This window comes from Corella eumyota, chromosome 6, assembly GCF_963082875.1.
Source record: "Corella eumyota chromosome 6, kaCorEumy4.1, whole genome shotgun sequence".
Classification (NCBI taxonomy): Eukaryota; Metazoa; Chordata; class Ascidiacea; order Phlebobranchia; family Corellidae; genus Corella; species Corella eumyota.
In genome coordinates, this window is record NC_137495.1 from 14,311,808 (window position 1) to 14,333,124 (window position 21,317).

A 21,317-nucleotide genomic window follows, 5' to 3' on the forward strand; every position below is an offset into this window, starting at 1 on the left:
CGATGTCCTAGCAACAGGACAATTTTTTTGGGGGGGGGGTTTAATTAATTTAAAAAAATAATAATTATTGGTAATTATTAAACATTTGGCAGCGTGGTGTAGTCACTGCTCTTATGCTGTAGCGCCCTCGAGTAAAGTGCTATAAACGGTATAAACTTCTGCTGAGCCAGCACTTATTCAGCAGCATAACTACCGGGCAATTATAATATATATTATCCCAAACTGCTAAATGCAACTCGAAACTGGGTAACTCTATGTTTAGTTCGCGCAATCGACCTTCCCACATCGAGGATAAAGATATATTCAAAAAAAACTTGTGACTAATTCTCCTTAATTTAAAGATTGCCTTTTTCTACCTGTTTCAAATCAGCATTTATAAACGAGTGTTCTTTTGCTGGGATCGCATTTTGATTGCTAGGCTGAAGTGGTTAAGATAGTTATAGAATAACTGTACGAAAAAATACCAGAATTTATAAACAAAACTTATTTTTAAACAGTGGGGCTCAGGGTCGTACATTTTAATTTTATTTTAACGTAAGGTTGTTGTCAGATTATATTTTATTTTTGAAGTGTAGATAACAGAGGTGGTTCATGGGCTATATAACTAGAAAGGAGGAATAATTTTAAAAAATCGCAGCACCGCGGGATGAGTCTGGCGCAAAATTTTTGATTAGTTGACTGCAGTTTATATCTTGAATAATGTAGGATCTAATAAACTCCTACTATGACTTAAACAATTATTAAACCCCAATAGAGTACGCTGTAAAGATGGGCATCGATAAGAAGGCCATACTTTATTAAAACAAAAATGCGACACAAACTATATGATACGAAACACAAACTACAAAGTATATAATCAACAAATTAAGTATGGAAGCGAAAGTCTAATTGTATGTTAAACCTTACTTCGGCCTTACTTTTTTATGAGTTTTTACGTCCAGCGAACTGACCAAAAAGGTAACCAGACACTTCAGCCCGAAGATTTTTTTTAGAACAGCGGGGATTTTGCATTTTAATTACCGCGAAAAATTTTATTTTCGCCTAGTTTTGTACAGTTTTTTAGACAGTATTTGAAATAAAATAAGCAGTAAATTAATATTTTTTTAAAGAATAATGTGCAAGAACATGTTATCTTTCTTTTCCCGTGTCAATTTATTTTTTAATTTTACAAACTAAAACCTATAAAAAAATAATTTGAAAGCGCGCGCATTTAGGTGACGCAAGACGATGCATTATGATATCACGTATTTTGCGAAATAGGGCCGTATTTCCAAACAATATTTGAAGAAAAAGCATTAATTTATCATTTTTTACACTGAAGAGTGTGCATAAATATGTTATTGGTTATTGCCCGTGTTAATGTATATAAATTTATATACTAAGACAGAAAGAATAAAACGTTTAAAGAGTTGCCAGAAGGTTCGTCCCGCAAAAAAAAACGGCGGGGAGTCGGCGATGAAATTCCCGTGTATAAAGTCAGCGTAAGACCATACTTTACCGATATTTAAAATAAAAATTTTGCATAAAGTACAGTATATATAAACGTTTTTATTGGTTGTTACGTTAATGACATATGTTAGTTTTTAGAATATTATTTTTTTTGAAGATTTTTGTCTCAAAAACCTTTTTATAAACGGATTAAAGACGGATGCTTTTGGCCTGCAAAATTTTACGACTAATAGCTTTCGGCCTGCGAAATTTTTTATTAAACTGCGGGGAGCCTGCAGCGTTAAGCCCGCCTATACCTTTAACGCAAGAACATATTTTACCGATATTTAAAATGAAATTTGGCGAAAAGTATAATAGTTAAAAAAGTTTTAACCGGTTGTTAAGATAAATATATATGTTAATTTTTTAAATATTTTATTTTTTAAAATGTGTAAAGAAGAAAACTGTGAGGCAGGCGTAAACACAAACAACATAGAAAATTCAAATTTATGCGACCCCTTCTAGAAGGCAAATTTTGTCTCGGGTTGAGGTAGCATATGCAGTGCGCACCTGGACACGGCGCACCATCTCGTTCTTGTCTAACTTCTGGATGATCCCTTTCGGCCAGAGTCCTCTCTTTGCGTTCTCATTAACGGACCACGTCGCCAACCGTGAAATTCCTCATCGGTTGGAGCCATTTTTGTCGCAATTGTAACAAAGTCAAATACTTCTTTGTCAATCGCTCCCAAAATTGATCAACAAGAAGTAGAACATCCAAGATCGTCTGTAACTGTCTTCCTTGACAAACGTGTCTGGAGGCAGGTCGTTGTCCATTGTTCAGCAACATACTTGGCGTCAATGCCAATTCATCCTTGCAGTCGTCGCTGAGTGGCACCAGAGGTCTGCTGTTTAAAATTCGTTCCACCTCAGCCATCAATGGCGGACAAGACATGAATTGTTTCCGAATGCCCATGCCATGATACTTTGTTACAATGAGCTCGGTTACAACCTGGTTAGATGGAAGAATCATCGGATGTTCGGTGATTAAAGGGACAGATTATGTAGCCTGCCACCAACGTACATATTGCCTTTGACTAAAACCGGGCTTAGCTTTCTTAAAGTGCTGAGCTGTTTTGATTTATTTAGATGTTGTTTAGACTTGAATTGTAAAGGCTCGTCCAAAAGTTGGTGGTCATGAAGTTGATTGATCAACTCGGGAAAAGATTGTCGTTGAACTGACAGCACAATGGCAGTTGTTGCGCTATTCAGTTCTTTCAGCGATAAAACTAAATACAACCATAATCAATATTAAGGTTTAAAACATCTGGGTATACTAATGTTCTCTCAATCAACAAGAGTGTTAAGCCAATTATTCCAAGTGTTAATATATAGTTCTGGAACCAGATCGTAAAAGCACTTCCACGAGGCTGTTAGTAAAGTCCCTGTAATAAAACGTCATTAAAAGAAACAACGCAGAGTTTGCAGCACAATAAAACACTATAATGAACTTAGGGCCCGTTAAGTGGTGTGGTATATACCACGTTATATCGTTTACACAATTCCTATTAGCCAATACAGTCACATGTCCTTATTTTACATATTCATCGATTTCTTTCCTATATTGCCTAAAAGTTTTAGGGTTAGCAATAAACTTCTTCTTCAAAGATTGTAGCCTTTGAAGTGTCATTTTTCTATTCTTTAAAAGTTTAATATATTTCTTTTTTCAGGGTAATCCAATTTCATAGTGTCAGCCATTTCGCGAAACTGTTTTGTTCATAATTTTCAACGTACTTTTGTCGTTTAATGACATTTCGCTCTTTAGCGCACAATCAAGGTCGTGAAAATTGCTCGACAAAAACATCTGAAATTTCGTTGCATGATGTCGATACTTGTTCAGGCTCATGCATAAAGTTTACATTAGTTCGTTGGGACGATATTCTTGGGTTAAGGTCTGAGCCAAACAACGTCCAACCCAACGCCGTATGCGGTCCGAAAGGCTGGCACTTTTTGCCGTAACGCCATTCAGAAACCCTGAATACATCGTGAACATTGTTTCCCAGAAGTAGCTCCACTGACTTTGTTTTAAGTTCAGGAAACTTCAGGTCACGCAGATGCGGATACATGTTTGCCAATTTCTTGGTTGTAATGCTGTTACCTATATTGACAATATGATCAAGTACCAAAAGCTTTTCGACAATAAACGATTCGGTTTGACCTCCTTTACATACAGTGAGTCAACTCGGCTCCCCTGACTAGTTACTTAATTTGCTATATAAAGCTCGGTGTGTTCTTTTGTCTCCTTCTAATTTCTTAACAAGGCTTGCAGTACAAATACTTGTATCTGAACCGTCATCCAGAAAAGCGTTCACAAAATTACTTTGATTGTTGCCCCACACTTTAACTGGCACAATCTTGAAACGTTTCACATTTTTAACGCTGTTATGGGAAACCTTGTTGCATGCCACAATAGCTGACTCGCTTTACGGCTCCGGTAGCGGGCTTTAACGTCACTTTAGTAGATTATGACATCACAATTTAACTATAGCGGGCTTTGTCGTCACTTTAGTAGTTTATGACATCACAATTTAACTATAGCGGGCTTTGTCGATACTTTGGTAGATTATGACATCACAATTTAACTATAGCGGGCTATGTTGTTACTTTGGTGGATTATGACATCACAATTAAACTATAGCGGGCTTTGTCGTTACTTTAGTAGATTATGACATCACAATTAAACTATAGCGTCAAATCTTGTTAGACAACAATTCGAATAAGTATTTTAATGCAGCGTTGCTATTATTGTTACGTCATAGTGTCGTCATATCTCGTTTAAAAAGTTTTTAATTATTTTTAAATTGCAGCCGATTTGAAAATTAATCAAGATATAATTTTTAGTGCGTTTTGGTACCTGCGTGTTTTGATACAAAAATGTCGGAACAGACGGAAAGTTATTTTCAATTATTAGTGATAAATATTAATAAAAAAAATATAACTAGCTTGTTAAATGAGTTTAGAATAAAACAATTGTAACTTGAAACTTGCCGAAATGAGTTTGAAAATATTTATGTTTTTGTGCTTCTTGTTATGCTTAGCTGCATCCAGAAAAAACAAAGTTTGTTTTAATGCAAGCCCCGATAGTCCCGCTTTCAGGGAGCTAAGATCAACCCAAGGGAGACCAGGCAAGCTTGGACCAGCTGGGGAGAAAGGTGAAAAAGTTTCAAGGGGTGAAATTGGGGCGATTGGGGGTCCTGGTGCCAGGGGTGAGCAAGGTTTCTTGGGTGAAATTAGCCCCATAGGTCCTAAGGGTGAAATTGGGTCAGTTGGGGGCGCTGGCGTTAGAGGTGAACAAGGTTTCAGGGGTGAAATTGGCCCCATAGGTCCTAAGGGTGAAATTGGGTCAGTTGGGGGCTCTGGCGTTAGAGGTGAACAAGGTTTCAGGGGTAAAATTGGCCCCATAGGTCCTAAGGGTGAAATTGAGTCAGTTGGGGCTTTTGGAGAGTGTTCGTGTCATGATGAAATTGCTGCAATGTTTCAAAGATTTTTTCCTGATAAAGCAGGTATTTTGGTTACTTTATATTTGTTAAATAATGATAATATCATCGGCTTACTGTTAGAACCTCAAAACTAAAATAAAAGCAATCTTAAGACAATTAAATAACTTTTTAAACCTTGCAAGTATATTTTGTATGGTTTTTTAACATTGTTACTTATATAAACAAGTATACTTAATACAGTGGCATTTTTAAAGTGCTAAAACTTATCTGTAAAATTAATTTTATCATATATATTTAGTTATTGTAGGGAATTGGGTCAGGGTGACAGAAAGGTCCAGTAATATATTAAAATACTTAAATATATTCCTAGGTAAAACCTTATTCAAATACAATTCTGGTTAACATACTTTATTGATAACAATATATATACAAAAATGAGGGCGATAATATTACAATATTACATTACGCTAAATCATTTCTAAACTAACATCATTATCATATAAAATACACTAACTTCTTTCTCCACAATCACAATTATCAAAAATACAACACACTCACAACTTCTCCTTCAACGTAAAGCAACACCTTAATCAAAAGGTACATAATAGACATAAACTAAATTATTCTGCGATGCGAAAATAAATAATATACTGGGTTAATAATACAAAACTACATTACATGGCTGTACGTTTCACTGTCATTAAAATGGATGGTAATTCTATATCAAATTAATTAATAACCACAAGATTCGGGAAAAAATATATTTAGCAAAAATCTAACGCACACATAGAAAAACTATGTCACTATTGATAATGTTTTTTAAAAGTTTTTACTATATAGTAAAAACTAAACAACAACAGGAAATGTTATCGAGATATAACCTAAATCCAAAATTGGGGCGTTGATATGTACATAGATAGCGTCTATACAATGTTTGACTATTTTAATATAATGACGAAATATATTTGGTTATTCTAATTACCTTATGGGTAATTAGATCTGTCCTTGAATAAAAGGGTATTTCTTAGTTTTCATACCCTTTTCTATAACCACTACATATAAATAATGCTTCTTTGTAATTCTCTTATTGTTAATAAATTTGTACGGCTTTTAACCGCATAGAATGGTAGCGAGTTTGCACAGTTATTTGGGTTCACAGAACGAAAGTTATTATTTTGCCTGAAAAGGGGTTCTTACGTATTCTTTTTTAGGGGACGCGGAATTTTTATTTTTTAGGATTCCGCCTCTCCTTTCTTCACTTTCTTTCATTCTTCGGTTTCTTCATTTTCTGTTCCTTCATTTTCCGGTTCCTTCATTTTCCGGTTCCTTCATTATCCGTTCCTTCATTCTCCGGTTCCTTTATTTTCCGGTTCCTTTATTTTCCGGTTCCTTCATTTTCTGTTTTCATTCTCCGGTCCCTTCATTTTCCGTTCCTTCATTTTCCGTTCCTTCATTTTCCGGTTTCTTCATTTTCCGTTCCTTCATTCTCCGGTTCTTTCATTTTCCGGTTCCTTCATTTTCCTGTTTCTTCATTTTCCGTTCTTTCATTCTACGGTCCTTTCATTTTCCGTTCTTTCATTTTCCAGTTCCTTCATTTTCCGATTCCTTCATTTTAGAAAACCTTTGATAGTGTTGATAAAGTTCGTAAATATTTTTGCTTTTGATACCACCAGTTTCACGGCGAAAATTACATCACGGCTGTCAATGCAGGTGATTTTTGCCGTTCTTTGCGAACCAGCACCACAGCTGTTTTGAGGCTAGGAAAGCATTTGCAGTGTAACTGATTGCGATGCTAAGTGCTTTTCCTACATTATTATATTAACACCCGATATTTATTTATTATGTCAGTTTTAATTTAACAACATTTGTATGTTAACAAAACTTTAACCACTCGATCTTTTTACTTAAAATACAAGGTTATTTAAAGTTCAAAAATCAAATGATAAATTTTTTAATTACAAATAAAATCATTTTTTAAATTCCGCTAAATTTATATTTGTTGTCAAATTTTGAGTTACGAGGTTCTAACAGTAAGCAGACAATATAACAATTTATAAACATTTTGTAATATTTAATTTTACAATTTAAATATCTAAGAGTTAAGCTTAATCATGCTAACTTATAAGATTGATTCTAAATAAACCTAAATATTTATAGTTAGTGTATGTGGACTTGGGTTAAAAGATGGAAGAATACCGGATAGTGACATTACAGCTAGTTCTTATTTTAACAACAACTACTCACCACATGAAGCAAGGTTGGATGCTCATACCAATGGTTGGAATCCTAAACAAGGTGAGTTGTTGGAATTATTTTCTATCTTATAATAAAGTTTCACAACTTTTGTAATTAGTGGAAAATAAACATTAACATTGTTTTAATTAATAGGGAGGGTTGGGGAATGGATCCAAATTGACCTCAAGACATCAACTCGAGTGACAGGAGTTGTGACACAAGGAAGTTACGATTATCCTTATTGGGTCACCAGCTTTAAGATATCTTATGGGTCCAGTACATCAGATATGCAGTTCATCCAAAATAATGGAAATGATCTGGTAAGCTTAAATTTAAAACGAAAATTGATTTTGTTTAACTTATTAAAGTTTAGAAACAGTTTTTAATTAATTGGTGTTAATTAATTTAAAAAAGTTTATTTTATTAAAAATGTTTTAATTAAAATCACCAAAACTTGTTTTTAAAAGTTGTGTGATGTTTACAAGCTAGATAATAATAACCAAGCAAATCATTGTTTAAACAATCCCTATTCTAATTGTTTTGTGACGTCATAGCTTGTTACAAAACTTAATTATTCGTCGTTTTTAACAATAAAGGGTCTGCGACAGTTTTAAATTTTTTATTAATCTAAAGTTTTGTAATTTTAAAAATTGACATTGTAAAAATCCTGCGAACCGGTGTGAAAATAATTATGTGGGTTTTTCTTATGTTTGTACTCGGTCTTCAGTCGTTGTTTGACTGGAAAAAGGTTTTTTTATTAAAACATGTCCATATACATGGCAAAAATCAAAAATCGTTTCGAAAAACAAAAATCGTTTCGAGAAAAAAAAATTTTGTTTCGAGCAAAATTTGCATTTTCTAGTGGTAAGGTGGCAGTAGAGGACCATTTTTAAACTTTGTAGTATTTTATGTAATTACAATGGGAACGAGAAATTTAAGTGAATGGTAAAATAAAGGGACCGGAAATGAAGGAACTAAAAAAAGCTGCCTACGATAAAGGGGGGACGCGAAAAATGAAGGAACAGAAAATAAAGGACCCAGTAAACAAAGGAACGGAAAATAAAGGAGCGGGAAAATGAAGGAACCGAAAAATGAGGGAACGGGAAAATGAAGGAACCGAAAAATGAGGGAACGGGAAAATGAAGGCACCGAAAAATGAAAGAACTGGAAAATAAAAGATCGCGAAAATGAGGGAACGGTAAAATGAAGGAAACGGAAAATGAAGGAACCGGTAAATAAAGGAACGGAAAATGAAGGAGCGGTAAAATGAAGGAACCGGAAAATGAGGAAACGAGAAAATGAAGGAACGGAAAATAAAAGAACTGGAAAATGAGGGAAGGAACGGGAAATAATTTATAAACGCAAATTGCCTGATGAATTTACCATTAATGGCATTTATTTATAAATACATTAAAATTACCTTAGTGAACACACCACATACTGGTGCAATACACAATCTAAAATCAGGTTATGTTTCTTTTCGTGCCTAACATCTTCGTTTAATGCACCTTTGTTTTATTTTATGTCAAAAGTTTTTGGTGAAATAACAGTTGGTAAATACGAGAACATTAAATTACAGTTGGTGAAATTGGTACAAAATCACACTTAACATACACATTTTTAAAATGTTAACATAGCACATAGCTTGTCATTAAGAAAAAAAAATCATAAGCATTAACGAAAATAAAGTTGTATTTTATAAATTTTGTTTCCATTTAAAAATTAACACTTTTTAATACAAAATTATATCGTGGTACAATACAGTTGGTAAATTTGAATAAGTTATAACTAATTTAAGTTTAACATTCAAAAAAATAATTAAAATCCAGCACTTAATAGAAGCTTAACATTAAAAACATTTTAATAAAATTAAGCAGTTTTTTTTTTAATTCCAGTTTTCATATTTCTTAAAATTGACCACAATGAAGTCTTTCAGTAGAATAATCTAAATAAGGTGAAACAAAAATTTTAAAATTTTGTACTAAACACCATAGCAATTTAAAACTAGATTTAGTTGAAAAATAAAATATGGAAAAAAAAATTAAAAAGCAAAATACAGAATGTTAAGGTTCATGTTGTCCGGCTCTAGACAAAACAACGAGTCGTTTACCATAGTAGAGAATTTAGGAGAGCCGTAATCCTGACAAGACAATTTCTCCATAAGTATTTCCCCATAAGAGAGAATTTTGGAAAGCCGTAAACCAGCCAGAGAAATTAGAAGCAAAAATTTAATATCACTGACAATAACAATTTGTTTGGTATTTGAAGATTCTAAACAATAATAATGTTAATTTAAATTATCATTTCATAACATGCAATTAAAATATTACTAATTAACAAACACTTTTTCATTTATTATTTGTTTTTAGCGTTTAATATTGTTGAGTTTTCTCGCTTAATGACTGTGGCAACATATTTTAATAAACAACAAATATAAATTCGCTATATTTACTTTCTAAGTTCCAACAATCAGTAAAATTAAACAACTTACCTTAAATTAAAGGTCTTCAGCTCAACACAGCATTTTAAAGATTATTATTGAGAATGTAAACTTATTCCTAAAAATAAATTTTATTTTAATAAATCTTGTTAAAATAACTTAATAATATGAATTTAATTATATTAATAACAAAATCAAATTTTTATATCTTGAAAAATAGCGACACCATGTAAAAAGTTCAGAGTGTTTTTTTAAATGATGTCACAAACTGTTTTGGTGAGGTAATTATAATGTATGCTAAGATGTTAAAAGCCTAAACTAAATATAAAACAAATGATCGTACTTAAAATGTAGAAAAACTAGCAATTAAATGATGCTACCTACAGGTTGACACAAAGGGTTTAAGGAGACAACAGAAGTATTATATGAAGAAAATGCGAATGGCTCGGTTGTAAACAATTAGGCTTGCACAGAGTTGCAAAATTTTTATCCAAAACCTGCCTAACATATAATTTTCTTGTAAGATATTAAATCTCCTTTGTGCCAAAGTCTAACCATCACCATCATTCGATTGCAAATTAAATTTACTTTAGAAATGGGCAAATTAAAATGTAGCACACAGGGGTCGTGACGTCTTTTCTGCAAAAAAAAATGATAATTGAAATGCATAATTTCCTCATATAATGCGCTTGTTGACCTTTTTATTCCTCCGAGCTAATTTTTCAATTACCACTGTTCCTATTTAAGCCTATATAACACTATTTTCATTTTAACTTATTTTGTAAAAAAACAATTTAGCATTTACAATATGGAGACAGCTAATACGTAGAGAGCTAAATTAAAAAGTTTGTTAATTATAGGCATATGTCGTTAGTAAACGAAAATGTTACCTAGCAAGAAAATCTGCAAATATCATGAAAATAAAAATTTAACAAACAAGACCCCACAAAAGTTTGGTCAAAATGCTTGCAATAGCAGTGAATTGTTTAAATGCTAAGTTCTTATAGTTTACAATTCTATGACTTCTTTCTAACTATAAACTAGATGTGATTCCAATTCTTTCAACAAAATGTATATATTATATAGGCCTATATTGTTTATTTTAAACATGTCATTGAGTAGATAAATTTTTATTTTTTAATTAAATATCATATATATACATCTTAATCTATTGATTTATATGTTGGTTCTATCTATAAAAATAAAATCAACATACCGTATAGAACAAGAAAAAAATACTTCATCACAAGGTTTGTCGATTTTTAAATTTGGTTTTTAAATCACCAAAAACTCTAAGAAATGGTGTATCTCAGTTACTGTATCTTTTTTGGAAAACCTTTTTCTTTTAGCATAAGTGTTCCTGAAATATATAACATATATATTACCTTGCTAAGGTCTTATGTTGTTAAGACTGTCAAAAACAAATTAAAGTAACAAGACTGTTAAAAATTAAATGTCAAAAACTAGTATAAACTGGGTATTTATAAGCTATACAAGATCGAATGGACCAAATGGATCAAATGTATAACAAATGGATAGCAAATGAACCGAATGGATCGATCCATTTGATCGATTCGGTCCATTCGCTAACCATTTAATATACGATCCATTCAAACCTGTATAGTTTATAGGTACCGGTATAAACTGGGCATTACCTTTTTTTCCATGTTTCCTGTTAACATTTTACCATTTATTTTGTTCAGACAGTCAGAGAAGAAATTTACAAAACTATTCTTGAAAATACAGTTAGACATTTACTACGCCAGATTGTTTACCGTCTGACTGCTGCATATTAAAATTTTATTTAGTAAATGAAGTACCAGTATAAGAATTGTCCAAAAAAAATTTATTCAAGTTTATACTGTCTGACTGTTGTCGGCAAGACTTATCAAGTAACAACTTAACATAGCTAAAATTGTTTAAAAGAGGGCTTTTAACTTTTAACTGTTTTTAATTTAAATATTGTATATATTTTTTTAAGTTAAAGTTAAACACTTAATAAATTATTTAAAAGAACTATAAGCTGGCCTATAAGATAGGCTACAGTTACCAAAAATTTTGAACACGATTACTTTTTGAAACAAAGTTTGTTTCTGAAACAATTTTCGAAACAAAATTTGTTTCTCGAAACGAATTTTGTTTCCAAAATTGTTTCGAGAAACAAAATTTGTTTCGAAAAGTGTTTCCGAAACGAATTTCGTTTCCAAAATTGTTTCGAGAAACAAAATTTGTTTTAAAGAGTAAACTGTGTTTTAAATTTCGAAATTGTTTTTAGAAATAATTTTGTTTTATACAAACAAAAACGGATTTTATTACTTAGTAATCATTTTTGACAATTTAAATGAAATTATTATAACATGAATGTAGATGTGCGAAATCACGCGGCAAAAAAACAAGCAGGCTTTATTATTACGATCTTATGTAAAAAAATAAAAAAGAGAGTCAAAACCAAATAAGGGTTAGTTTATCTAACACTTTTTTACTCTCTTTCGAATAATATATACAACTAAGGCATACAAAAAGTAATAAAGTCAATTTAATTTAATCGGAATCAAAATAAATTTGATTAAAAATTATTTTAAAATTGCGCCCCCTAACGTTTAGTAACAAGTTTTGTGAATTTTTTTTGCGATGCATACTTATTACCAACTGACAGACTGACCAACGACAGAGCGATTATGAACTATTTTTTTAATAATTGCTAAGAATTATTTCAGTTTTTGGTAATAAATTAGGTTATTATTTATAGTTGACTGAACTAATATAATCAAAAATGAATAAGGAAACGAATTTTGGAAGGTAATGTTTTTTATTTTCTTTTTGTTTTGACTACTCTTACTGTCTGACTGTTTTATAAGGCACGATTTGTACCATCTTACTAGTCCATCGAGTCCTATATAACTCAGAATTTTATTGTATTGTGCAATTTTAAGTGCTAAAACTCTGTTTGTCATTAAACTTTATTTTTATTAATTTATTTTTTAACTGATTGACTGAATTGGATGTAAATGTTACAAGCATTATAAGTGATTGCCAGTCGATCCATACCCCGGTTTATGTCACCAAAGCGGTCTGTACTCGAAACAACGGCAATTTTTTTTTTGCGGTGATTTTTTGCCTTTTGGACCGCTACGCAAACCTTTGTATCAACGGGCGATCCAAACTCGGTCTTTTTTACGTTATTTGTAAATATGATATGTTGCTAGTTATAATCTATTTCTATTTTTTACCGAATAAATGTTGGATATATGCTTTAGTAAATGTGTTTTTCAACGTTTCTAGTGATAAATTATTGTGTTGTTGACATCTTTTTTGTCAGCTGCTTTTAACCATTATCGCAACCAAGACGTAAGATAAGGGTAATAGCTTTGACGTGTAATCGGAATTTTTATCAGTTGACCTTATTCATTTTAAATTATTGTCACGGTGATTAGCTTTTATAACATACCAGCGAACAACTTTGTGTATTAATAGTCTTGTTTTAAGCATAAATACATAATTTCAAAGTAAAACTTTTTACAATTCATAAACATAACAAAAAACAAATAACACAATATATTTTAATAACAAGATTTCCTTTTAATCATTATTTTTTTGTAGATTAAAATGGTGTAAGCATACTTATTGGCCATACGCCAAATTCTGTGGCCTGACTTTTTGGTACACTTGTTCACTTAAATTGTATTAAAATTTATTAACAATACTAAGTACGACATATATAAGTACTTATCGCACATTTCTACTAAGATAAAACACTTTAAATAAACCGATTCGGCATGTATATGCGCCTGAATTATATAAAGGGTGACGCAATGCAAGTACGAATGGACTTGAACCCGAGTACAGATCGCCTTGTGCGCATCGACCTAAGTACGGATCGAAATATATACCGATATATTTTAGTGTTTGTTATCGATAATTTTAATGAAACAGTGTTATTTATTTTTTAGAAAGACACATTCAAGAAAAACATTTTTTTCAAGGTTCGATAAATATGAGAACAATATTAAGACATTCGTTAATATTAAAATTATTTGTAATGTTTTATCAAAATGTCAATTTGTACAAGTATGCATTTTTGTTTCAGAGGTATTTCTTCAAGTGATTCGAATACTGATAATGAACAAAAATTTATCCAGTTAGTCACAATTTATTTATTTGCCAATAATTGCATTAATTTATGGCTGTTCTTACTAAAATTTAGATACTTGACTGTAATGTTTTTTTAGTTGTTCTAATTAATATTTAATACCGACTGCACTTAAGTCAAAATCTATATTAAAAAGCCTATTACAGCATGATAACTTTTTTTGTGCATGCTTACCTTACAAAAAAAAAATTATTTGCAATAACTTAAATATAAACTTGGGTTGTTTACAAAGTTATATATATATCTACTTTTTAGTTATTCTTTTGTGTTATCTTATTTTTGTAAAGTAGATACATTGTTTTCACCAGGCATAAAAAACTAAAACATAAAAATCAATGTTGGAAATCTTCATCAAATAGTGAAAGCTCTGTACATGATTCTGCAAGGGAAATGTAATAGTATTTACTAAATTTTCTAAAAACATCCAAATAAGCATATTGCTGTTTGAGAATGGAGTATATATACATTGATTAATATATAATTATTTTCAATATAAAAAATTTATTTGTTGTGTTTTTAAGACAAAAGAAGAATTTACAAAAAATAAACTTAGCTTTTTGAATCTACTAGGTACCAATACAAGAAACAAAGAAAAAAAAAGCGCTTTTCTCATACTTTAGTCAGTAAAAAAAGATCTTCTGTTAGGTGAGTTAAACGATGATATATTTAAAAAGTAAAAAATGAAATTAATAATAATCGTGGTGTTTTAGGTCATCATCAAGCAGTTCCAGTAGTGATACTGAGTCTTCGTTGCGGTTTGTTGAAAAATAATTTTTATTTTTTTGAATTATATTAATGCTTAGTTTGTTCTAAATAAGTTTTGTTATAAAAAAAGGTTATTTATTGGTAAACTAAGTGAAAAAAATTGAACTATTTTATAATTTAAATAATTTAACTACATATCCTACTATGTTCAGTAAAGTAACATTTTTTTCCAGGGATATGTTTTGTTAAGTATTTTTTATGTTTAAAATATTCTTCTTTTAATGATAGAAGGCATTTTATTTCCATGTAGATCTTACAAGTTAAAAAGGAATAACTATAATGGCAATGATTTATCCTGTATTGAATGTTCATCTGATGATGAAAGGTATTTATTAATTCACAATTTTATAATAATTTCAGTGAAAAGTAACTTATACTAAATTAAATATTTAATGATTTTTTAGTTTTTTGTACTTCCATTACATTTTATTAAATGAAGTTTAAAACGAATTAATTATTTTTTTCAGGTATTGTTATCAATTAATAAATTCTAAAAAAAAACTTAAGAAAGAATTATGTAATAGTGAAAGTTCTTCCTCACAGTCCAATAGGTTTGTAAATTTTTTAGTTTTGGGTATATCTATTATGTTTAAACTAGTATTTTTTTCTTAAAAAACTGTTATATAGTAGGGTAACTGTCTTTTTAATAATGGGGTTTTGTTATATTGGTTATTATCATAAAGTACACACAATTACAACTACTTCTAGATAATAAAAATTGGAAAAACAGGATATTTTTAATTTTTAGTGAGAGAGCTGCCTGAAGTTTAAAAACCACTGATATAGCCTATTTAAACTTTTTGTAGAAGTGTTTTGTGATACATTTTAATACTAAAATATAAAACACATAAAATCTTTTTTTAAACTAGATTTAAAACTGCAACTAGAAAAATAAGGGAATGTCCTCACTGTGGGCAAAATTTTGTTAATGTGACTCATCATCGAAAAAAACACAAAGATATTGATAAAAAAGATTTTATGTATGATTCGTTTGCTAAACGCAATAGAGTTGGTTTTTACAAAAATTATACTGGTAATATATGTTGCATTTGTAAAGTTGCAGTACTGGGAATTGAAAGTCATGTTCTTAACAAACATAAAAACATTAAAAAGGGGTCTGAAAAATTCAAAAATGTTGTTGCTCAAAGCAAAATAAACATTAACCTTCAAAATGTTTTGGAAAACTATAAAACAACACTTTTAACTATGGGAAGTGGACATAGAAATGCCGGTAGTAAATCTCAAGTCCAAACATACATACGTCAAATATATACCCTACTATCGAGTCTGGACGACTTAAAACGACCACAAAAAATTTATAAGACTCTACATGAAAAAGTATGCAAGGAGGGCCGAGATTCTACCAGATACTCTTATCTAGCAACGTTAAAAAATTTTATTTATTTTTTGGATATTGAGTATGAAGAATTGTTTCGTGAATATTCTGTTTCCAAACTTTTAAAACTTGTTAAGGAATGGCTTCAGCGACAACGACCAAAAAAAGAAAAAAGGGAAAAATTAGTTAAAGATAGATCTCGTCGAGCACTTGCTGAATGTGCTTTTCCTGGAAAAGTTGTTATAAAATATATAAAAGCTCAAGAATTGTTTCTAAATTCTTTAAGAAATAAAAAATGTGGATCCCTTAATTGTCAAGAAATTAAAAAACTGTGTGGGGACATTTTTGTTAGAATTATTTGCTCACAAGGCTGTAGATCAAGTGTTTTCACAGGAATGTTGTTATCGGAAATTAAAGATTGCGAAGAAACAAGTAGTGGAAACTTTTCTGTGTTAGTAAGTGATCAAAAAAAAAGAAAACGTCATGCATGTATAGTATTTAAACACAAAGAATATAAGGATGCTATTGCTGTTTCTGATCATATTTGGGCCTACTTGCAAAATTGCAACAAAATTCCTCTTGTTAATAGAGCATTTCCTTCATTTTTTGGCAATAACACTGGTGAGAAAATGACTGCATCCCAATTTAATAGTATTTACAAAAAGGTCACTAAAAATTATTTTGGAAAGGGAATCAATGTAACAGAAACTAGAAAGTTAATAACAAGAGAAGTGGGTGGTAAATCGAAGGTAATACAAAGAGCAGTGGCAAGAGCTGAAGGTCATTCTGTCGAGGTACAAGATAAATTTTATGACATAACAAGCCCAGGCCAAATTGTAGAAAATGCCAGAGTATATTTAGAAAAAATAGCTGAAGGTAAAGAACCACTTCTAAGATTATTTATAGCCTAATCTCTTAATAGTAAAGTTAAGGATTTAATAAAAGAGTGTCTTATAATCAAATTAATATAGTCAATTTAAAACTAATTGTAAAATGTAACGATTTTACTATTAATTAAACCGTAAAGATAAATACCTCGAAATGTATCAAACTCAATAATTAAAAACAATTTATTTTAAGAATCTGTTGACATGGAGGATACAAATCTAAAAAATGCAGCTTCGACTTCCAGAGCTTCGTTTCCAAGTAAGTTGTTGTTTTTTTTTTGTTTAAACGATGTGCTTTATACAAATTTCTAAATCTTTTTTGCGTGTTTTTTTTTAAAAAACTGTTTTCATTCATTTTGTACTTTATTAGTAAAAGATGTGATTTTAAGCTTTTAATATCTTTTAACAGAACAAAATCAACATAAAATTAAATTATTGTTTAAAATTATAAAAAAGCCTTTTATAATCAATAGGGCTAATTTATATTATGCTAATTTTTTAATTTAAATATTTATAAGTTATTAAAAATGGTTAATAATTATTATTTTATAAAAATAAGAGTAGTACTACCTTGTTTAGTTGCAATTTAAGGTAAATGCACTGTATATATAATATTTAATAAAAATAAAATAAATTCTTTTTATTGCAGAAGAAACAACAACTGTTGGTTATAACTTGAATAAAGTAAGAGTGGATTCAAATAACATATTGTATGACAATTTTAGCAATAACTCAGAGGAGTACTGTGGTTCAACTACACCACCAGCAACAGGTTTGTAATAAGTAGCGTAATATGTAAAAATAAAATTTTGATTAAAAATAAAATTGCTTGCTAGGTTTTTAATTTATTATTTTATAAAAATAAAAGCATTATTTTTATTAAAAATAGAACAAATTATTTTTATTGCAGAGGAAACAACAACAGTTGGTTATAACTTGAATGAAGTAAGAGTGAATTTACATAACATATTGTATGACAATACTAGCAATAACTCAGAGGAGTACTGTGGTTCAACTACACCACCAGCAACAGGTTTGTGTTACTAACTGAGTAAAAATAGCAGTATGATTAAAATAATATAACAATAATTTCTGGTAAAAAAATACCACAAAAAAGCCAATTAACTAAAGCAGCAGCATTACTATTATTAACCTTAAAAAATTACCATAAACAGTTATACTTTTATATATTCCGTAGAATTATTTGAGAAAATGGAAAAACAAAACGAAATTACGAAAATTGATAATCTGTACAATCCTCTATCTGGTAAGTGTATTTTTGTTGTTGTTTATGCCTTATTCAAACATTAAACAAATTTTGTCAACTGTATGAAAACTGTATATATGACAAAGATAGGCGTTTTATTTTTTCATAGCGTAATGTTTTGTAAAGTTTAGCTGGTCTATTTTAATTTGATATGACAGATTATGGCCTACTTGGTTAATTTACAAGAATAGTTAAACCAGAAATTAAATAATAACTTGTGTACCAGAGACAGTTTATTGTCATGAATTAATACACAGAATAAAATAAAGATTTAAAATCATTTTTTATACGATTATGAAAAATGTTACAAAAATTAAGGAAGTTAAGTTTGAAAAATGTAGTTTATCTGTGAAGTGTTTATAATTTAAATTAATTAAAATTGTTAATTATGTCTGCTTTTTGATGCACATTTTACAAATATATGATATCCAACTAGGCATTTTAAACCTTTAAACTAGAGTTGTAAATATATATTTTTATAGTTTTTTACATTCTATTTTGATTTTCATTTTTTTGGGTATGTGCAGTGGTTGGTTGATTGGTTGACTCCTATTAAAGTTAAGTATTACATTACAGAAAATATATGGTAATGTAAATTTATTGAAGGTCAAGGAGACATGTTACATGTCTGAGGGTGCATGCACCCCCATTTATAATTTTGCTGTGTATGTCGCACCTGTAAGTTATTTGCAAAATGCTGCATTTTTGGCGTTAAATTGATAGTTATATATGCAAACTAAAAAATTTCGCGATAATTAATGCTTGAAATGTCAGCAAGTTTCTTTGAAATGTCGCTAAGAAAACAGCTTTTTCTGTTGTGGAATTGTCGCCATGTTGTGGAATGTCTAAAACTGTCATTTGTATTGCAGCCAATGGACATGAATATATTATATCTGCTTTTTTTACTATAAGAAATAAATTAATTTTAATACTCAAAGAAATAATAACTTAGTCAATATTAATATACTGCTGTAGAATAAAAAGCACTTTAATATTTACTACCTATGTGATTTGTTTACAGTTAGTTTAACCTGTTAAAGTTTAAATAATAAATTTAGATGCTACTATATTATAACAAAGTCATTTTAAAAAAATGATATTTTTTTTATGTTTAAATTGCACATTACTTTTTATGGTTGTAAATTTTGTTATTTTAATTGCATAGATACCTCTAAACGCTTTATAAGAGTCAAATTCATCGATGACGACTTGGAACTGGATGTTTATCGCCCTTGTGACGTAAAAATAGATGGAAGTAAACTTGCAGATTTCCACAATATTAAAGTAGAGGACAAACTTTTTGTAAGGTGGCCTCATGACCGAAGATTTTATGATGCTTGTCTTATAACTAAATGTAAGTTCACTAATAATTTTTTTAAAATATATATATTAAAATATATACCTGTGATTAAATTTGTAAAATGAACTGTTTTTTGTTATAGATTCTCCTACAAAAAGATTTTCAGATAGCGAGATTTATTCGCCAAAGAAAAAAAGAAAACTTTTTTAAGTTATTAAAAAAAAAAATTATTCGTCTGTATTAAAAATAAAACTAAATTATGATCTAAAATTTGCAATGTATAAGTAAGTCAATGGAGGTAATTATTGGATGTTTTTGATAAAATTGGCCATCACTTTTTTGTTTTAATTTTTAAGTCAAATATTTTGTTCAATTATTACCCCTGCAAATGGGGTGATTAATGGACACATGGGAGGAAATTAATGGACGCTTTTTTGTAGAACATAAAATAGATATGTAGAAAGGAAAATTTCATTTACGACGTGAAATACCTATACTCATTACAATTTTCATAAGGCCATATTCATTTTTTATGGGTCTGTAACGTTTTTTTTGTAATAAATGCATGGGTGGAACATATTTTTAATATGGAAAACTGCTCATGGGAGACTAAACTTCTTTTTTTAAAGTTATAAACTACAAATAATCTCCACTTATTATGTTTTTAATGTTCATGTTTTCCTAACATTCGCGGGTTTTACATATGCTTTATCTGTCAACTTTTTATACTAAAAAAAACTAACATATAATTTTTCTATTCATTCACATGGATTTCTCTTTTGATGCTTTTATTTTTGTAAAAAAGTAAGTTTCTTAAAGCTCTTTCGTGATGATTTTTTGTCTTAGATAATTGATTTTGTAAATATTGTTACAAATACTTTCTTGGCATTTTTAAATTAAGAGTTTTATAACAGTTGTTCCTTTTTTTTTTTTAAAACCCTTGAGTGTTGTTAATGTTAATTAGTGTTTTTGTAATAACTGTTATTTTAAGGTACTGTAGGATTAGTTTGCATTGTAAAAAAAACAAAAAAATTTTCATAAAATGCATCCAATAATTTCCCCCATTCATCATAATAGTGTGGAGGTAATATTTGGAGGCATATTGTTAAAACTGTGATGCAAATATAAGTGTGACATTGAGCTTTATATGGTTAGGAATATTTTTAGTTTATATTGTCAATTCAATTAGATATTTCGAAAAATTTAAATTTTTTTTTAATTTTTAAAACAACATAATTTTTTTCTGAAAATATAATTAAAAAAAATGCTAATCATTTAAGCCTTACTATTAAGATAATATAACCACAAAACCCTGAAAAAAAACGGGAATGGTGTCCACTAATTACCTCCCAATTTTAACTGTCCATTTATTACCTCTATTGACTATACATATATTTTATTATAAATAGTTGTTTAACAAACTGCTTTTAACCATTATCATAAATAAATTTATCATAATCATTTTAAATATAAAAATGTTAATAATGTGTACTTTCTGGTTTTTAAAATTTCTCATTACCTTTATTTTGGTTAAAAATTGGCCTTAAAAAAAACAATTTAATTTTTTTCAAAAACTTTTAAAATTACCAATAACTGCAAACTGTTGTTTTTTATTTACTTTTTTCAGTGTGCTTAATAATTAGGAACTTGATAATTCTAATAAATTAGTACAAAATTAACAATAATTGCAAACTGTTGTTTTTTATTTACTTTTTTAGTGTGCTTAATAATTAGGAACTTGATAATTCTAATAAATTAGTACAAAATTAACAATAATTGCAAACTGTTGTTTTTTATTTACTTTTTTCAGTGTGCTTAATAATTAGGAACTTGATAATTCTAATAAATTAGTACAAAATTAACAATAATTGCAAACTGTTGTTTTTTATTTACTTTTTTCAGTGTGCTTAATAATTAGGAACTTGATAATTCTAATAAATTAGTACAAAATTAACAATAATTGCAAACTGTTGTTTTTTATTTACTTTTTTCAGTGTGCTTAATAATTAGGA

At 29.4% G+C, this 21,317-nt stretch overlaps 1 protein-coding gene and 1 long non-coding RNA gene across 4 annotated transcripts; one reads left to right on the forward strand and one right to left on the reverse strand.

The window, feature by feature from the left end:
• Window positions 1-10,048: 10,048 nt before the first annotated feature.
• LOC145755476 (uncharacterized) lies at window positions 10,049-11,553 on the reverse strand. The gene is made up of 3 exons (XR_014284208.1): window positions 11,256-11,553; window positions 10,817-10,960; window positions 10,049-10,239 (listed from the first exon to the last, which is right to left on the reverse strand). It is a non-coding gene; the product is annotated as an uncharacterized LOC145755476 (long non-coding RNA).
• A 704-nt stretch (window positions 11,554-12,257) lies between these two features.
• On the forward strand, window positions 12,258-20,931 carry LOC145754775 (uncharacterized). Of its 3 annotated transcripts, none has more exons than XM_082570885.1 (15): window positions 12,258-12,399; window positions 13,551-13,583; window positions 13,688-13,738; window positions 14,059-14,142; window positions 14,321-14,395; window positions 14,461-14,505; window positions 14,766-14,840; window positions 14,983-15,066; window positions 15,385-16,727; window positions 16,932-16,997; window positions 17,388-17,510; window positions 17,649-17,771; window positions 17,937-18,005; window positions 19,171-19,359; window positions 19,448-20,931. In XM_082570885.1, the coding sequence occupies exons 1-15, from the start codon at window positions 12,374-12,376 to the stop codon at window positions 19,513-19,515; spliced, it is 2,454 nt and encodes an 817-aa protein (XP_082427011.1). In that variant the 5' UTR covers window positions 12,258-12,373; the 3' UTR covers window positions 19,516-20,931. The 3 variants fall into 3 exon arrangements, with proteins under 3 accessions (XP_082427011.1, XP_082427013.1, XP_082427012.1); XM_082570887.1 differs by lacking the exon at window positions 19,448-20,931 and adding an exon at window positions 18,612-18,683 and having other exon boundaries at window positions 19,171-19,237; XM_082570886.1 differs by having other exon boundaries at window positions 12,269-12,323.
• Window positions 20,932-21,317: the final 386 nt, after the last annotated feature.